Source organism: Electrophorus electricus, chromosome 22, assembly GCF_013358815.1.
Source record: "Electrophorus electricus isolate fEleEle1 chromosome 22, fEleEle1.pri, whole genome shotgun sequence".
Lineage (NCBI taxonomy): Eukaryota > Metazoa > Chordata > Actinopteri > Gymnotiformes > Gymnotidae > Electrophorus > Electrophorus electricus.
The window spans coordinates 11,221,354-11,241,353 of record NC_049556.1 but is presented as its reverse complement, the minus strand read 5'-3'; the positions used below and the strand labels follow the sequence as shown (position 1 = coordinate 11,241,353).

Here is a 20,000-nt window from a genome sequence, read left to right as displayed (position 1 = left end):
GACGGGCGAGAGAAAGGGAGGAAGAGCTGGGGTGGGGAGGGGGGGGGGGGGGGTGTCTGGCAGGCTGCCAGCTGGGATGAGGGGAGAGAAGAGAGATAAAGGAGAGGAGGAGGAAGCAGATATGGAAGAGTAAAACAGAACGTGAATGAGTAGAGAGAGAGAGCCCCAGGGAGAGAGAGCAAGGCCTCTTTTGTCTCGACTCCTGTCCGTGATAAGAGGCGAAACGGGTGAAGCGGGTCAGCGAGTGGGATGCCGACGTGCCGGGACTCCGGGTGCGACCCTGGAGTGCCCAGAGGGCGGCGCGACTCCCGCGGAGGAGGTGCGCAGAGGCGGGGCTCACAGCAGTGGCATGCTCACAGGAGTTCCCTCCGTGGGCCCTACCGCACCCCGGCCCCCACACCCCCAAACCTCGCCTGCCCATCAGCGCCGGGATCCGTTACACCTACTCACACAAGCCGACAGAGTTCTCATCCCTCGTTACTTAACAGGGCGAGAGAGAAACCATTCATCTGCCTGGTGCGTGTGGGTGTGGGTGTCGGTGGGCGTGTGCGTTCAGGGACTTGGTGTGTGTGTGTGTGTGTGTGTGTTTGTCAAACAAATAACATCTGCAAACAAGGCACTCTCATTTAAGACCCGATGAAGAGAGACACCGAGACAGTGTGGGGAGGGCTGCAGACAGAATGGAGAATTGTGGGGTTTCTTTCCTTCTACAGACAGGACGGGGGACGTCTCAGACCCCGCACATGTAATGGGTCCATCTGTGCAATTTGGGCTCAAAATTGGCCATGATGTAATGATCAATGGGTCATTCTTTCACCCCTTAAACAGACAAACACGCACGCACGCACATGCACACAGACACACACACAAATAGATGAATGGATCATTCTTTAGGTTGCACAAAATGATACAGCCTAATTTAAAATAAACAACCCTTTTCTACTATGCTTTGCTCACCTTTTGTGCCCCCCAACAAAAAACAAGCCCTTCTCCACCCTTCTCAACTCATGCATCTGGAATTTGGCCACACTCAAAAGGAAGAGATGGCAAACAGTCATAGATCATGGCCAGGAAGCAGAGAGAGAGAGCGAGAGAGAGAGAGAGAGAGAGCGAGAGAGAGAGAGAGAGAGAGAGAGAGAGGGAGAGGGAGAGGTGAGAAGAGAGACCGGGAGACTGGTGCCAAAACGCACACCTGCACTGGTTCTGCACACAATCCCAGTGCTCCCACTCGAGGTCAGTCACACAAAGCCGCATCCTTCCAGCACGCGAGTCAATAACTGCCCCCCAGTCAGTGCCTCGGAAGCCATTTCTTAAAGCTTTTCCTGCCCATAATATAAATCGCGAGTGCGCAGTTATCATTAGAGATGGGAACAATGACTCTGTGCTAAACCAAACAAGACTCCCTGTGAATAAAAGCTTTTAAACGCGTCAGCCGGCCAAGGCCAGAACGCTTACCGCGATGGGCCGAATGACTTTAAAACTCCGCAGTTTGGTAAGAGTTAGGTTTGGGAATGCTAACTGCTCGTGTGGCGTCGCCGAGGCGACCGCAGACGTTCACCCCGTTTGTCGGGGTCTAGGGGTGCGGGGATCTTCTTAAGCGTCCCTCGCTTTGACCCAAAAGACATGAGGAGATGTCCTTGGAAAGTATTCCTTGCCGTTCCCTGCTGCTTCCGGGACATATTCGCGAGCAGCATTATATTGTTATAAGATCTTACATTCCTGGTTTGTGCGGAGAAGAACCTCGGACCAAACGTATCCAACTCTTTGTGCCCATGTCGTATCAATGTCTGCCCACCGTTGCTGAACCTGTGCCATCCGTCTACAGACGAGCCGAGGGCTGAGGGGCAGGTGGGTAGCGTGGCATGCCCACCCGTGTGAGCCACCTGGAGTTACGTGCCAACACGCTGAGGCAATGGCCTCCGGGGACATTATCCATACAAAGATACATGGAATGGGCTTGGGTGTGCATGCATGCATGTTGTCTATGTGTGTGTGTGAGAGTGTGTGTGTGTATGTGTGTGGGAAGGTTCGCTCCACCATGTGACATTTCCGTTCGTCTTGTTGCCACGTTTGAGATGAGCACCACCATTGTGAACAAATAAATCAATAACAACACTTTAAAATACGATTACATACAGCGAATATGAACAGTCATAATAAGATAATGCAGAATCAAGAAAGTGTGTAAGTGTTGGGTCTGTATCTCTCTCTCTCTCCATCGGTGTGTGTGGAAGGGTAAAGCAAGTCTCCGTTAACACAGGAAGCAGAAGTCAGTGTCTGTTACAGGCTGACCTGTAATGTGCCTGGCTCAACACAAGAACAATGAAACTCAAGCAGGGACCCTTCAGCTCGCTCTGTCTCACACACACACACACAGACACACTCTCACGCACGCACTCACTCACTCACTCACACGCACGCACGCACACGCACGCGCACACGCACGCGCACACGCACTCGCACACGCACACGCACTCGCACACTCACACACACACTCACACACACACTCACACACACACACACTCACACACACACTCACACACTCACACACACACCAGCTCATCGAGTGCTTCTGGCAGTTCCTCCTGCCTCGTCACACTGCCTACATTAAGACGTCCGCCGTAGAAATCAGATTACAGGGCGCTGATGGCTCCTCTCAGCCCCCCCGACTGAGGGGCAGAGCGCAACAGCACCTGACCTTCAAAGAGGGGAGAGAGGGGAGGGATGGAGGGAGGAAGAGGAATAAATGGAGGGAGAGAGAGAGCGAGAGACAGGGAGAGAGAGAGCGAGGGGGAGAGAGCGAGAGAGAGAGAGATAGAGGGAGAGAGAGAGCGAGCGAGAGAGGGAGAGATAGAGGGAGAGAGAGAGAGAGCGAGAGCGAGAGAGAGGGGGGGGGGGGTTCATGGCCTGGTGTTGGGTTTCCTCACTGTTACTGTCCCTCTCCTGGGCTGCATGAAATGAACCATGTGAGCACACACACACACACACACACACACACACACACACACAATCACACACACACAATTATACACACACACACACACACAGTCATTATAATCAAACCAGAGACCATGTCTGGATGAAAAACACACACACACACACACACACACACACACACAATCATACACATGGTGGAGTTCACTGCACTCAGAAAAGAAGCCAGCAAAGGGCTTTGAGAAGTCGTCTATAAAGCAGCGACACTAGCAGTCCTCTCAGAGACGACGGCGACAGCAGCCTCCGAAAGCCAAAACTGCGAGTTCAGCTATTAAATTCTCCCATGATGGCAGCACAAAGTCGTGAGAATCCTTCTCCACTGAAAGGCTGATTGCCATAAACCCCGGGGACCAAACCTTGCCCGCATGCACAAACCTTTCAGTGTTTTTCCTCATCCCAACAATGGCAGGGGGTCCTGGCATGGGGGGGGCCTCTGGCGTGCTTAAATCACGCTGACGCTAATCGAACTCCTCACCCCTGGTGCTCGGCGTCGCTCGGGTTTACTCCTCCCCCCGGACGGCGGTGGAGATGCCTGGCCTATCAGAGACTTTTAATTAACTGCCTGTGAATATGGCGGAAGGGAAAATTGTTCTGTCAAGCCGACGGAATGGAGTTCCTGATGTTTGAGGAACAACACGGAGCCTCTGGCCGCGGTTTCTATTATCCAATGAAGAGATACAAATGGGGGAAAGGGCGAGGCCAAACAGGAGGGGGCGGAGCTGTGGCGTAAACACGCCCAGCTCGCAGGAAACGACGCTCGCAGACGCGACGAACGCAAAGGCGCTCGGGGGCCTAAAGCGTCGCGGGAGGATGCCGGAGGACGCGTGCACCGCGCCGCCGGGGGCGGTAGCACCGGTTTACGGGCCCGGGTGGCCCGCAGTGCTCGGCGGCCGCAGCGGGACGAGCGGTCCTGACGGAGGCTCGTGCGCGAGCGGCACTGCGGCGAGAGAGAGGAGTAGCTCTCGGTGAGCGGGGCGACACGCGGCGGTAGCGGCGCAGAGGCAACTTCAATTAGGATTTGAAAAAAAAAAAAAAAAAAAAAGCAACGAGAGAACACAAATAAGAGGCGCGAGGTGCGAGGCGAAGAAGAGACGACTCCTCCGCTAATCAAAACCCATCTCCCCTGACTCCTGTCAGCTCCCTGAGTGGAGAGAGAGAGAGAGAGAGAGAGAACAGGAGCACCCTATTTTAGAGAGGTTAGAGAGGACGAGCGCCTGGGGCGCCCCCGACTCCATCCTCCCGAGAAGTAGAACTACTTAAAATAGTAGGACAGTGGAAAAAGGGGAGAGAGAGAGACGAAGCAATAGGCCCAGCAAATTGCTTCAAACCAATTAATTTTCACCTCTCTCCTCACTTCAGTGTTTTAGAGTGGCTTAAGCTAGAGTGAACGTGTTCGGAAGCGGATTCCCGTGCTCCCAGTCACTGTGCCAACATCATAATGGACACGGAGAAAACCAGCCAAATAATAATCATTCTAAACAATTATTTGTGAGAACGATGTTTGTGTGTCACTGTGCAGGACACGGGATCTCTAGGGCAAGAAACACACACGCTGCGGTTTCATTCCCTCCGAGAGGTGGTACGGGGGGCTCGTGAGCCAGCACAAAAAGACCTCCACACACACCTTAACGGGGTATTCCACGCCTAACGCAATGAGCACCAAACCGTGTCGCTCCAACCCGAGGGGCGCCACCTTCAGTAAATATCGCTCAATCTCGCACGAGCTCCACGGGACTGAGGACCCGGCAGTGTGGCGTGCAGTGTGGGCTATTCTGGGGGTGGTGGTGGTGGTGGTGGTGTGTGTGTGGGTGTGTGTGTCTGTGCCATGCTCTTTCCACCACTCTCGGTACACCTCCAATGTCAGAGCCGTTCAAATGCAACCCATTTATATCAATTACTGCACATCTTCTCTGCAAAGACTTGGACACATTAAAGACGATTATCTCTAATCTCTGACAAATTATAGCGTGTTGGGGTGGCTGAGATATTTACGTATATTATGTGTGTGCGCGTTTGTGTGTGTGTGTGTGTGAACAAGAGAGAGAGAGAGAGAATAATTTATACCAGGACAGGCTTTAACTTTAGATTTAACTTTAGATTTTTCCATGCCTGTGTCCCCTGTGGTCCGTCAGAAGTGCGCACTGCATCGCTCCACAACTCCTCCAGACCACAAGTGGAGGTTCACAGGATAAGCAGGCCCATGTTGCTATAGACAAATCCCACCCACCTACACGCCCCACCCCCCTGTGCTTGGTGCTGCTCTCCCCTGTACCACAACTCAACCAGGACTCACCTGCCCTAATGACTAAGGGGAGCCCACGAACTGTATAACATGCACCTGCTTCCTGATGTTCTATAGCTGCTTTGCCATGACAACTGGGCACGGGGCAGGTTCCTAGAGCCCCTGTACACGGGGCAGATCGGGGCTTGTTTGTACTGGTACGCTGCTGGCCCTCCAGTAACCCTGCTGCTCACTGTCTTTGTGCATAAACACTCATCATTCTTTTTAGTGAAGAAAAAGAGCACCCAGCGAACCTCCAGTCCCCAAAGTATTTGACGTTTGAATTGATTACAATTTATTAGAATCCATCATCATTTCTGTTAACGAGCCTTCCAATAAGATGCAGAATCGTGCTGTTTGAGACCAAAAGTGATGAATATAAACTATAAGAACATAATATGTGTGCAGTGACACGGCCCTTCCTGATTGGCTGTTAGCTGGTCGGCGAGGATGAGCTGACACCTAGACCAGAACGGAATTCAGGCAGGTTGCGTCACGGCTGAGGAGCCCTCGCGCAGCCGGGACCAGTAGACGGAAAACAGATCCAGACCGCTGTCCGCCCCCCCGGTTTGGGATTAGATGCGGAGGACAGGCATGTGCCCACACGGGAGAGACGTTGGTCAGACCTGGTCCTGGGGTGACAACCCCAACCGTCCACACAAAACGCGACCCCTCACCTCCCTTTAATCATATGGGTCACATTCACACAGTTTCTTGGTCGTCGTCAGTTTCTGCTGCCTGTTTGCGGGAATTACACACAAACAGCAACAGTTCTAGTGGCATCAACATGAAAACTGGCACTGGACGTAAAGATTAGAGCAGCAGACTTAACATGAGAGTCAGGCTACATACAGGACGCCTTCGAAAAACCTCTTCATAATGATTGTGTGTGTGTGTGTGTGTGTGTGTGTGTGTGTGTGTGTGATGATAAAGGAACTGCCCTTTAATGAGACTGTGTGAGGAGGCTCTCCAATTAGGGCACACTGAAGAGCAGATGAAAGCAATGCAGGAGCAGGGAGATGCCAGACACAGGAGAGAGTGAAGAGGGGAGAAGAGAGGAGAGGAGGAGTGAGGGGAGGGGAGGAAAGAGGAGGAGAGGAGAGGGGGAGGGGAGGAAAGAGGAGGAGAGGAGGAGTGATGGGAGGAGAGGAAAGAGAGTCGGAGAGGAGAGGAAAGAGGAGGAGAGGAAAGAGAGGAGGAGAGGAGAGGAGGAGTGAGGGGAGGGGAGGAAAGAGAGGAGAGGAGAGGAGGAGTGAGGGGAGGAGAGGAAAGAGAGGAGGAGAGGAGAGGAAAGAGAGGAGGAGAGGAGAGGAAAGAGGAGGAGAGGAAAGAGAGGAGGAGAGGAGAGGAGAGGAGAGGAAAGAGAGGAGGAGAGGAGAGGAGAGGAGGACTGAGGGGAGGAGAGGAGAGGAGAGGAGGAGTGAGGGGAGGAGAGGAGAGGAGGAGTGAGGGGAGGAGAGGAGAGGAGAGAGGTTCAGCTGCCTTCACTCTGGGTTGTGAAATGGAGGATCTGGCTCACATTTTCTTCCATCAGAAAGGATCAGAGGCCCCATACCCAATCATCTTTAATAAGTGCCATACTACTACAGGCCGTGTGTGTGTGTGTGTGTGTGTGTGTGTGTGTGTGTGTGTGTGTGTCTTTGTGAGTGTGTGTGTGTGTGTGTGTGCGTGTGTGTAGATGCCGTAGCAGTAGTATGTAGAGGGGAATAGGTCATTTTCCCTGATGGAAACTGCATGTGAGTCATATCAGAATGAGACGCTTGTTCTGTGTGTGTGTGTCTCTTTCACACAAGTGGAGCCATGAACGTGATATAAAGGAAAACAGGCATGAAAATCAAGTGCAAATAATCCTTTTTTTCATATAACATTAATATATGCTAACAGCTTTTCATGGAAAAATCAGAGCTTTCTTTTTTCCAGAATCTAGGAAACTCTTGAGCAATCAGGGTGCATAAACAACTCTGTGTGAGTGTGTGTGTGTGTGTGTGTGTGTGTGTGAGTGTGTGTGTGTGTGTGTGTCTGTGTGTGTGTGTGTGTGTGTGTGTGTAAACCTTACCTCTTTGTCCGTGAGCGCGTATATGTTCTGGTGGTTGGGGCTGAAGACCATGTCCCTCAGAATGGAGTTCCCATCACTCACCACCACGTTCTCATACAGCAGGGCAGGCTGGGTAACAGAGTTCACCAGGATCTGAAACACAGAAGGCCCCCCGTGCTTCGTCAGATGCAGGACTATTTCCGGAGCGGTAGGAGAGAGGGCTGCTTCTGCCATCGCAGCCTTTCGACACCCCCGAGTAAAAAGGCATCAATCCACAGCGCGCTACACCGCTCAAACCACTGAGGTCTCGTCTCTCCTGCTGCACGCCGGGACGAACACAAACTGACGAACACAAACACGAGGCTCACGACCCGGCGATCCGGCAGGTCGCAGACCGCCCCACTGGGGTGAGAGTCATTTTAAGGAAGGCCGAAGAGCAGGAATATATAAACCTGGAGAATTTAGTTCTGTACCAGAAAGACATGAAGGACACTCCTTTCTCCCTCCCTCCCTCCGTCTCAACAGAGGAAGGCTCGCCATAGCCAAGCCTCTCTCCTGCTTAGCCTCTTCCACATCAGGCCCCTCCCACAGACCACGCCCTTTCCCCGCCCTCTCTTCCCTGTCTCCGCCCTCCTGGCCGTATGGGCGGAGGGTCGGGAGGGCGCGACCCGGCTGCATCCTCGTAATTCAGCGCCTAACGATCCCCTCAGCGCCGGCGTCCGGCGTACTGTGATTAATGGGCCTCCGCTCTGAATAGCATGGCCAGACCTCCGGACGACAGCCCCCTCGCTAATGAAGAGGCGGACCACAGCTGGAGGAGCAGAGCACATTCCAACCCGCTTACACCAGTCCGGCCAGCCGGGTCCCTGGTCCGTCTTGTAATAGTCATTTTAGAAAACTGGACTGTACTGGAACTTGTGGGTTTTTTTAATGCTTGGGAGACTACAGTCCATCTGGGTCAAAGGCCTGCGTTGCCCAGTCTAAAATTAAATCTGGGAACAGAACTTTAGTCAGGGAGGCAGACGGCACTCGGGGGCTCTTCAGGCATGTTTGTGTCCGATCACGTCACGCTGACCTTTGGCAGAGGTCAGGCTGACACCACACCCCGCCTCCCACGGCGTGCCGTGTGGATCAGCTGTGTCCCTGTAGGATGCGCCACGTTAAGGAACAGAATGATGTGAGATGTGAGAGCAAGCACACTTCCTCACCCCCCCCGCTAGACCTTCCGGAAATGTGCGGAAGAGAACCCCCCCTCCCCCCGCCACTGCACACGAGGAGCACAGACGTGCCCGCTGACGTGTGCCGTGGGTATGGCCACTTTTTACTTCAAAACGCTTGAAGCCCAGACACGCTATCTTCCTAATGATAGATCTTTTTTTTTTTTTTTTAAAGTCCCAAATGTTTCAAAATTAGCATGAGAGCAGCGTACATCAGGGGTTTTTTTTTTTCTTTGACACGCCATTATGCGGTATAATGGGCCGCTCTGAGCGTGCGAACAGGGGGACATTTCCTCACGGGTAAGTAAACGTGTCCACAAACAGCTGTGGCGTTTCCTCCCCCCCCGGCTGTTCAAACACCCGTCCCACTGGCGCACGGCCTGCCCCGCTCGCCAGCGCAGAAGTGGGTCAGCTCCGTCAGCTCCGTCAGCTCCGCCTCATAAAGGTGTCCGGGGACCAAGTGTGGGAGATGACAAAACACAAAACAAATCCGGTTCCCCCGTGTGCCGTCCCCAGCCTGACGGCCGCGGCCAACCGAGTGCAGTATTGCTGTGGGCTCGGTGTGCTTAAACGGGTCCCTGGATCACAGTACACCATCTCAGCGGTCCTGGCGTGCCCTCGTCTGTCTAGGCACAAGTAAGGTTACAAATGTCACACAGCCACGAGCCACAAAAGGAGGCGTACCGCGTCGACCGGACCAGCACAGCAAATTGGAGGGCGGGTTCTGGACGTCAAATGCGGAACTGGCCGCCGTGCCTCATCAGCGCGACGGCGGCACGCGTTCATCGGTCCGTTTGTGGCCTACACACAGCGGAACCCCTCCTCAAGCTCCCCACGGGACACGACGCTGGGTGAAGGCCCACGGCGACCCGCGTGGGTGAGGTACGACCCGTCTGTTGTCTGCCCAGAAGCTGGGCCATGGATGAACTGTAATTACAGCGGAGCAGGGGTCACTTTGGGGTCACTCGTTGCCATGGCTGAAGGAAATTAAACCTCATCCGCGGCCACCTCGGCAGTCACGTACGACCTCGTAACCTCAGCAAGGTCGACATTTAGCACGGCGATTTACTACGCAGGGCAACGCATAAACTACGCATAACTTAAGGCACAATAAAAGGTGGCTCACACACTAATGATCGTTACTGGATGCGCCCATTAATTAGCACAGAGCCAATTTGAACGAATCCTTTCATTATTACTCCACCAACATTATACTCACATTTTTTTTCAGTTTATTAAATCTACCCATAATTCTTAGACTGTACCAGCGGATGAAATGCCATGTCCTGATTGCTGTAGAGTTAAAAAAAAAAAAAAGCCATCTCTGGCATCTGGTTTTCCGCTGCACTTTCTTACAGGGAACGGGGGCAAACGCCCTTTGCGAGTGACGGCCAACCTGCGGCACGACCCCCCAGCCTAGTCAGGCGCTGCGGCGACCCCTCAAACCGCCGTTATCGAAAATCTATTTATTCTGGCTCAGAAGAAGACAGGGCTAATTGAATCAAACCGGGGGGCACGTTCCAAATGAGGGCACAGAGGTTGGGGGGGGGCACGTTCCAAATGAGGGCACAGAGGTTGGGGGGGGGCACGTTCCAAATGAGATTGAAGGCAATTTCATTAGTCTTCGCCGGCTAGGATAATGTGCTGGGCACGAGGTGGCGGTCCGACTTTCCGCGTTTCAACGTCCAAATGATTGATACAGGATGGCGATCTGAAACCTGGGGGTGCGGGACATCACGTCCCCGGGGCGAAAGCGCTCGCTCGGCGGTTCCCACCTGCCCCTCTGATCCGGGCTTTCCGCCCAAATTAAAAGCTGTAAGATTACAGCCTTAAATGGCATTACAGCTCGTTTGGTATAACTACAGACAAAGGTGACGCTGTGGAAAACCAGCAGATGCGTTTTGCCGGTCCCCAGAGCAAGGTTCCTTTACAGCGTCACGCAGACAGAAGCAGGCGGCGTTCCGCTTGGCTGGGCGAACGTGCTCGGGTTCGACCGGGGGAGGCAGACTCTCCGAATCCGTGCCGCGCCTCCCAGAGGCCCGAGAAGAGCAACTCTGGTGCCACCGGCGCTGGAGGGCGTCCAAAGCGTTCTGTGGCACCTGCTGACTTCACAGTCTGCACCTTACCGGCGGGAACATGCAAGAGGGTGGGGGGTGGGGTAAGAGAACCTGGTGCAGCTTGATCAGCGGGAGAGATTACCCGGCGATATTAATCATCTTTCTCTCGCCGCATCGCTGCCCGCGCGGCGGGGACGGCAGCCAGGATCGGCGCAGGAGGCGGAGCTCCTGGGCGGGGGGGGGGGGCGGATATCATGTCCCTCCGCAGAACCTCAGCACCCGGTCCACCCCGGGGGGATCTGCCGCTGATGGGATGCAGTCGGGAGTGAGGTTGAGGGGGTGGAGCTCAACGCACGCCAGAGTTTGTCTTTTGCGAGCGTGGAGACGACGAGCACCCCGCCGGGCGAGCGGCGGCAAAGGAAGGAAAGATGGGAAAGGGTGGGAGTAAAGTTCCCTGGAGAGCCCCCCAGCCTGCGTTGTGCCAGTCAGCCCTCTGCTGCTGCAGTGGCACTCTCTGGCTCTTGACATAACTAGGTCTCCCTGTGAATAACGAAGCAGCCGCCAGATCCCTGCCTTTGATACGCAGCCCATTGAAGTGGAGATCCGCGTCCGACTGAGCACGCTCGCGGGCTAATTAATGAGGCCGCAGGCCCGCGAACGTGCCGCCGCCCGGCCCCGGCTCCGGCCCGGCGCCGGCCCGTTTCCCCGCACCCGCCGCCCCCGGGATGAGCTTCCAGTCAAGTGTGGGGGGGTGGGAGAAGAGATTTAGGGAGCGCCCTCGGGATAAGTTCAAGTAGCAATGAGACACGAGGCAAGAGACAGGCTCAACATCGCATAAAACAAAGCGTGTTAAAAGGGCCCCCCCCCCACCCGTCTGCCAGACAGGGACGAGTGTGGTTATTTTCTCTCTTTAATAAGCACAGGAAAAGCCTGCCTGCCTAGAAAGGAATGCGAAACAGACCACGGTAAAACCCAAAACAAGCAGTTACCGGCCTAAAACTCCCAGCATGCCTTGCCTGTTGTTTCTTTCCCACCACACTGCACCTGACACCTTTAAGAACCGAACCATGGGTGGTGATGGCATGCCTGCATACCGAGCCCAGTATTCCAGATAATTAATTTCATCTCCACTCTCGCTCTTCCGATTCCCTTCCAACGCTGCTCCGCGAAGGCAGACGCAAACTTGTGTACGAGTAGCAGAAGGTTAAAGCCCCCCCAAAAGCCGCGGAGAGACTTGTTGAAATGACTCCATCAGGGAAGGAACACGCAGAGCGTCACAAACAAACAGACTCGTCGGCCCAGATGGGTTTGAGGGGGGAATAACAAGCCTACCCCCTGAGTATCGCTCGGGAACTAGGGCAGCTCAGATGCTGAAAGCTTCTCGGAGAAGGAGCGAGGGGGGGAATCACAAGCTCCCACCGAGACCTCCCCAGACACACGCTCCATAGCTCTTGTTTTCCCAACCCTAGTCATGAGCGTTTCATTATGGCAGCTTGTGCCGTGGATGCCAGACAAGAGCCACACACACACACACACACACACACACACACACACACACACACAACCACCCTGCCCCAATCGCTGCAACTATACGATTCCCCTGCAATATCCGATCTGGCTGTGGGGCAACAGGGTCCTTGGTGTATTGAAAGGAATTTCATTCCCATTTTCTGGCACCTCCTCTGTGCCACCCTCTCATCTACTTCTCTCCTGCTCTGTTTCTTCCAGGCCTCCTCCTCCCTGAGGTCCTCAGACACACCAGACGCAGGACCACCCGCGCGACGAGAACCTCCTGAGGGGTCCGGCCCGCTCCAGACTCGTCTCCGTTCACCGCAGCCCGTGCGCCGCGCTGGCAGTGGTACCATCGCTCCGGACGGGAGAAGCACGGAGCCCCGTGCCGTCCTCCGTCACTACTGGCCGTCGCAGAAGCACAAAGACCGGGGGGAGGGGTTCTTCAGAGCTAATTTAATGGGCTTAAATGCCACAACTCCATCAAATTTTCATGGCGGTACATAACAGCACGAGAGGTTATGTTGGCACGGTTTGTCATGCTTGGTGGCGAACACCGGTGGGCATGTGACGCGCCTGTGGGCTCGCCACCGCTGTACCTACAAAATAACACGCCATAATAAAACCAGGTACGGTGCACAGATGCCAGCCTATGGGTGAAAACCCCAAGAACCGAAAACGCCCGTCAAGTAAACAAAACTGAGAGTAACGTCCTTCAGCTGGATGAATGGCTGTGCCAGCTCCCCGCTGAAAACAGGTGATTTCGGAACAACGCCTACTCAACATCAGCCCTGAAATGTTGACCTGCTCTTTATGATTGATGATGTACACAGAATTTTGCAGGCTCCACCCTGGCAAGCGTTCAAAAATGTGTGTTTTCTAGGATTTTTTTTTTTTTTTTTTTTTTAATGAATATCCACCTGAATACAGTTAAAACCGGGAAGGATGCAGAGGAAGTGGAAAAACAAAAAAACAAAAACAAAGAGCAAACAGAGAGGATAGCACCCTGAAAATCTCTCTGCAGCCCATACAGAGGATGGTGTGGCACAGCAGGTTACAGGAGGCGCTCGAGTTTGTATTTTAAAGAAGTGGATCACTTGAGAAAAGGTTCCGTGGGGACCAGCGCAGCGTCTGGGAGATGAGATCTTAAACGGGGTAAGCCGGGTCAAAATAATCCCAGTGAAGGCTGCAGCATGCCGGGGCCGGCGCCGGGGGGCAGAGTACTAGCGCCAGCTGGGGAGCGATAAGGCTACGGTAGCCCGGGAGGTGCCGCGCTCCGGACTCAGCAGGACTGGGGGGAGCACGCAGCTGCAGGAGGAGACCACTTAGGTCCGCGCGGATTCAAACAGCGAGAGCGGTCACTCCGGGTGACCGTGGCCATTTTCTGCACCGACGCAGACCACGAGCCATGCGAGTGAGTTTCTGGTGATGGTTCCGGTGGCTCGGATTCAAAATATTCCGCCAAAATATTCGAAATGCTGTTTGAACAAACTCACAATGAGAGTCACAAAAGAGGGAAAAAAAATATCACCGTTTCAGTATAAATACAGCATAATTTTAGCTGCGCAATTTAGACTTTAGATTTAAAGGCCTTTTTGTAAGGACAAATGCAAGTCTGGTCTGCAGTGCGACATTAAGCTCCGAGACTCAGATGAGTCAGAGTTAATGGCACCGACATACGGTTAAAAGCAAGATACTGCTCTTTACAGTACGCCATGTTAAGACATCGCTTCTGATTTAAAGGGCCAAGCATTTTACGAACAGATGCCAGTGTAATGTGTGTGTGTGCGTGTGCGCGTGCATGTGTGCACACATGCCAATTAAATTGTGCTTGTAAATGTCAGTGCACATAGGGACACTTAACCTTTCCGAGCCTCCGCGTAGCCGTTGTGTGAAAACGAGCACATTTGTGCGAGCGCAGGCCCTTAAAGCGCCGCTGACCCGCACGCAGCTGTTTCGCAGGCGCTCGCATGTTAGGAGCGTCAGCTCCGGTCCCCGAGTCCTTCCAGAGAACACGGGGTCAGGCAAAGGTCGCATCTAGACAGGGCCGGCACCGGCCCACGCGGACATCTCGGAGAGGGAGCGGCCATGTCCTCCGCGTACACGCAGACGACAGAGGAGGCTGCAGCCCCAACAACATGCACGTGTAGCCACGGCAACAGCCAGAGGACAGCAGCCGTTGACGGGCTAAAGACGAGGTCCGTTAGCCCTGTGTAAACACACAGCTGATGGACTCCATTAAAAAAGAAGATAATGAGCGTGCCAGCTCTGGCGCGTGGCACCGCGATGTTAAAATAAGCAGGAAAGGCCATTGTGCCAAGCGAGCCGATAAGTCAATAAACTCAGCGCCAACGGCGCCCTACAGAAGACTCTCCTGAACACCCTACAGAACACTCTCCTGAACACACAAGAGCTCCACACGGTGCCTACTAATGAGCAGGGAGGCAAGAGAGTTTGGTCTCATGAAACACACACCCTGATGAAACACATGCACCTGTGTGAAACACACATACCCTGATGAATCAGGCACACCTGCGTGAAACACACACACCCTGATGACAAACGTTTTCCCTGAGTACCAGATCCTCTCAGAACGACCTAGTTTAACCCCTAACCCTAGTTTTGAACTTGCTCATTCTCTCCCAAGTGCATATTGCCACACCCACATACTGAAACACACACACACACACAGAGCGAGAGAGAGAGTTCAGAGTAAGCTAATTAGAAAAGTATTCCAGGTCCTTTTTTTGTTGAAAAGATTGAAGGGACACCAGTAGGTTGGCCAGTGCACTGAGAATTCCTGTCAGCACAAAATGAATGGGGCGTGCGTGCGTGCGTGCAGAAAATCACACCAGTAGGAGTGTGGCGTTTTCAGTAAGCGATCTAGGAAACTCTGCCTGAAAGCCTGCGCGTGCTGTTTCTAAACACCACCTGCAGCCCAGTAATGTCTAAAACAGGAAAAGCTCCACACCGTACCAGCTAACAAATATATCATAAAAGAGTCATTCAAGCACTCCAAAGCTGACAGAGCGACTGAGTCCTTCGTACAGAAGCGCGCGGAGGCGAGGTCCCGCTATTAAACGCTGTGATCTGTACAGCATCCATTCCAGCACAGCGGACACTTGGTCGCTAATGTGTTGGCGAGCTGATCAGTCAGCGCAGCACCGGATATCGGGGGGGGGGGGCAATTAGCTCTTGGACACAAAGGGTTTCCCGCTGACCCAAGCAAGCTGGCGCACTTAGCGTTAGCGCCCACGTGGAGGGAGTCGACCCGAGGATAAGTCCCACTCTCTTCGGGAGTTTCTGAACTGGCCTGCCGTGACCTCTTCAGATGCGGGTAACCAGTAACCTGCAACACTCCTCTGGGATTTAATGAGAGGACACAGCTGCAGTGGCATATCCAGCCAGCAGAGGGGGTGAGAGAGCGCATGGGCTGAGCTCAAACACAAGGTTCTTCTCTCTCCCATCATGTGCTCACAGGCCAGCAAATTAAAACAATCCATCAACATTATAGCTTTTAATCCACATGTTCCCCATAAACACCTATTTCTTTAGCCGCACTTCCTTTCCTATATTCTCCCTCTCTCTCTCTCTCTCTCAAACAAGGGCCTGGAGTGTATATTGCAATAGACGCTAAATCATTAAACCCCCACAGCAGCCAAAGCAGCTGCTGTCAGACGGCGCACGCCCCGTACGAGCAATAACAGGGGCCCAGGAGAACAGCGCAACCTCTCAGAGGATGCCCAGGGACGTGTGGCGTCGGCCCCGCTTGGACCCGGAGCTCCCAGGCTGACCAGCGGTGGGTGTCGGGGCTCCGCAGGTGCCTGGTTGGCCAGGTGACGAGGGCAATCGAGGGCATTTGCACATGCTGAGTACATACAAGGCCAAGTATCCCTGCAATTAAACTGAGTATCCCTGCAATTAACATCATACCTCTGATTAACACGGACCAAAAGGTTTTTTAGGGTATAAATTGACACGTCTTGGTGGCCGCAGTGCTTTTATTTGGATGGAGGGTACAAAGGAATCACTTTCTTCTAGCCAAACAAGCACGTGGCCACTCTGAAACAAGCTAGTGCTCAAACAGTGATGATGGATTCGTTCACACTGCATTATAGGGGCAATATCGGAGCACGTCATCCTTATCGTGATGAATGTTTCTCTCGGCCCATCCTGTGCCACAGTGTCGTCAGACTTTACAGGAATGCTAACCAACTGCATAATCCATAAAAAAAAAAACAGTTATGAAGAACATGTACAAACTGATGTGATCTGCCATCAAATTCAAAATTGCCTAGTCAGCAGTTAAAAAATATTGCCAATTATATATATTTCTGAATTTTTTGCTGTTAGATATTTTTGGCCTGTTCCTTCATACCAGGGTTTAGTTTTGTAAACACTGTACTAAAAGCCTTCTGGTATGTATCACTACTGTACCACTGCTTTGCTGGTCTGTTATGTCCCAACGTATTATTAAACTTTAGGAATCGAATAATATAATATTGTGCTTCCTCAAGTATCACAATACTATGCTTCTTTACATATCGACCACCCCTACCGCATCATAACGGACCCTCGTGGGGCCGCAAGCTGCACCGCTGGTCCTGTGGAGCAACTGCTGACTGTGTTGTCACATGCGCCTCAGGGGGCGGGGGGCCGTGAGCGTAGCCAGGCCCTGTTGTAATGCACACCCACATCGGCGCTGGCGAGAACTGCCCGATGCGGGCCTGCGTGTTGCACGCCGCATTCAGACATGTAATTACAAAGGAAACGATAAGCCCACTCCTGAGGGACCGCGCCACTAATTATGGAGCAACCAGAGCTTCAAATTGCCATTTAAAGCAGCCGTGTGCAGCAATTACACAACGCCACATTCCTGGTGTTGCCTGCGCTTCCGTGGCAGGGTGGGGCGAGAGGACCCCGAGCACCCACCCGCTGGGGACAGAATTACGGCCGTTTAGACAGGAGGTTGACAGCAAGGGAACGGAGGCCAGGAGGTGCTGACAGGGTGTGGGGGAGAGGAGAGGAGGGGAGGAGGGGAGGAGAGGAGGGGAGGAGGGGAGGAGAGGAGGGGAGGGGAGAGGAGGGGAGGGGAGAGGAGAGGAGGGGGAGGAGAGGAGGGGAGGAGAGGAGGGGAGGAGAGGAGGGGAGGAGAGGAGGGGAGGGGGAGGAGAGGAGAGGAGAGTAGGGGAGGAGGGGACAGGAGAGGAGAGGAGGGGAGGAGGGGAGGAGAGGAGGGGAGGAGAGGGGAGAGGAGAGAAGGAGGGGAGGCCGGACTGTGGATCGCACTGTGGAAAAAGCAGAAAACACGGTACAAGGGTGCGGAGAGCGACTAACACAAGGACAACTGCCCTACACACACTCACACATTCTCACACACACACACACACACACACACACACACACACACTCACCCTTTTATCTCCTACTCTACTCCAGCCCTCCATTTTCCTAAGGCTGGGATGGTGCCTTTCACCCTGGGAGGCAGAGAGAGAGAGACTGGAGAGAGAGAGAGAGAGACTGGAGAGAGACTGGAGAGAGAGAGAGAGACGAGAGAGAGAGAGAGAGACGAGAGAGAGAGAGAGAGACTGGAGAGAGAGAGAGAGACGAGAGAGAGAGAGAGAGACTGGAGAGAGAGAGAGAGAGAGAGAGAGAGAGAGAGAGAGAGAGAGAGAGAGAGAGAGAGAGAGAGAGAGAGAGAGAGAGAGAGAGAGAGAGAGACTGGAGAGAGAGAGAGAGAGAGAGAGAGAGAGAGAGAGACTGGAGAGAGAGAGAGAGAGAGACTGGAGAGAGAGAGAGAGAGAGAGAGAGAGAGAGACTGGAGAGAGAGAGAGAGAGAGAGAGAGAGACTGGAGAGAGAGAGACTGGAGAGAGAGAGACTGGAGAGAGAGACTCCCTGAGAAAACGGGGGGGGGGGGGGGGGGGGGGGGGGGGGGGGGGGGGGGGGGGGGGTTATTCACTGTGCGGTTAGAAGAGGAATGTCCTCACAGACCTGAGCCTGCCAAGAAGCCCAACCCCCACTCCCTACTAACACACACGGACGCACGCACGTGCAGACACACACACACACACGCACACTAACCATGTATGCAATCAAAGGTGCTGCTACACCACAGTCTCCTACAATCTCCTTTTACCCCACGCGTACATAAAGGAGCAAAATAACGAGCAACACACACACACAAATGCACGCAGGCATACACAAACACAGAGGATCCTTGAAAACACACAGACTAAATCATTATCATCCTATTTCTCTGGCAGAGCACTGGAGACACCCTACACCCAGCCTGGTCATCACAAGGCCGCAGGCGTATTGCACACCGCGCAGAAAGCAAAGCGCGTAACCTGAGAGACCACGAACGCTGCGTCCTTTTAATTTACTCGCCTTTCACAGACGGATTAAATCAAACGCACAAAGAGTCCTCCGCCATCCAGGGGCCGATCTGGGAACCGTGAGATCATCACGGCTCTATACACGTCTCCGCCCGGATGGGACCGACAGCCCAGTTGCCACGCTGACACGTCTGGTTCACGTGGCTCAGTTGCACAGAGCCCCGTCCATCCAATCGTCAATTACAGGAAACACGTGCATTAATACTGAGGTGAGTTTACACCCGATCCTGGTGTCTAGCGGAGACAAAGCCGCAAGGTTCGTCTTCCCTGCCAGAGGACTTCCATCCTCTCTCCTCCTAGTCTCCCATTCTTCTCGGGAGTCGAGGAAGTACTTCCAGAACTCCACCAGACTAAAATCCGGTCGTCCATGGCCATGTGTGAAAATGTGCTGTTACAAACAGCCACGTTATGAGCATGAAGCCCAAATGGTCTCTCACACACCATATCACCAGGAGAAAGGAAAGGTGTATGTTCAGTTAAAGACACAATGGAGGAAATCTGTGTGTTAGATGTTGGAGGAAAAGACGTCCCACTTCCTGTTTGTTTTTCTATCATGTCAGGTGCTATATTAAGAATGTTTAGTCCCTACTGTCCACTCACATTTCTAAAACCTGGCCTATGGATTCTTGAGTGACTGAGTGTGTGTTTTTGTTTGATGGTTGGTTGGTTCGTATGTGTTCGTCAGTCTAGCCCTGCTCCCACAGTGACTTGGCCACACGCAGGTTATAAACGAATATGAATGGATGTGTGTATCCCTGGGAGGTTACACACACTGCGCCCCATTCATCTTACACACAGTCACACCCAGAGAAGCCGGTGGATGGGGTCATGGGGTCATGGCACTTACGGCAATGCAGAACTGCATCCGGTCAGCACGGGTGGAGAACGCAGAGACCGGGTATAGAGCGTGTGCAAGCTGACAGACAGGAATGTTGCTTGCACGCTTGCGTGCAGGATGCATTTGATCCTCTCTGACGCGCTCGCTTTCCTTTTTTGACGCTCGCGTCCACGACGAGTGGGGGTCTTCCTCGCAGCACGTTTGCGATCCTGCTCCACGCAATGCGAGAAAGACCCCCGCTCGTCGTGAACGCGAGCATCGCTCCAGATCCTCCCGGATGTTTGTGGAAACGCCGAGCGTGACGGCAAGCTGAGGCGGCCGCGCGAGATGAACCACGGCTCGTTAGCCAAGCTGCAAAGGCAGATGTGCGTTTGATCCTGGCTGCACATCACGTCTCTGCTCAGCCGCCCCCCCGATGGCAGGGGAGCGCGCTCGCTTGCTTCGTCTGTCGCCGCGGTTACTGCGTGCCTTGCGCAGTTTGATGTATTCGGCATGACAAATCTCCCTGCGTTCACTTAACGGAGATTGATTTCGGGATCAGTACCGATGGGTTTGTGATTTGACATCATTCCAGCCGCTGCCCGTGTGGGGGGCGTGCGCAGGTCCAACACACTGCCAGTCAAGGCTTGGGGCACCGAGTGGGCTAAACAAGTGAATATTTCCTTTGTCTCTC

The 20,000-nt window shown here is 53.6% G+C and overlaps 1 protein-coding gene across 4 annotated transcripts in view; it reads right to left on the bottom strand.

Annotated features, from left to right (window-relative positions):
* plxna1a (plexin A1a) overlaps positions 1-20,000 on the bottom strand; it is a 155,053-nt gene that overhangs the window by 79,186 nt on the left and 55,867 nt on the right. For all 4 annotated transcript variants that reach the window (XM_035521223.1, XM_035521222.1, XM_035521224.1 and 1 more), the window contains exon 4: positions 7,332-7,463. In XM_035521223.1, the coding sequence (XP_035377116.1) occupies positions 7,332-7,463 (132 nt within the window). The remainder of the gene's footprint in view (positions 1-7,331; positions 7,464-20,000) is intronic.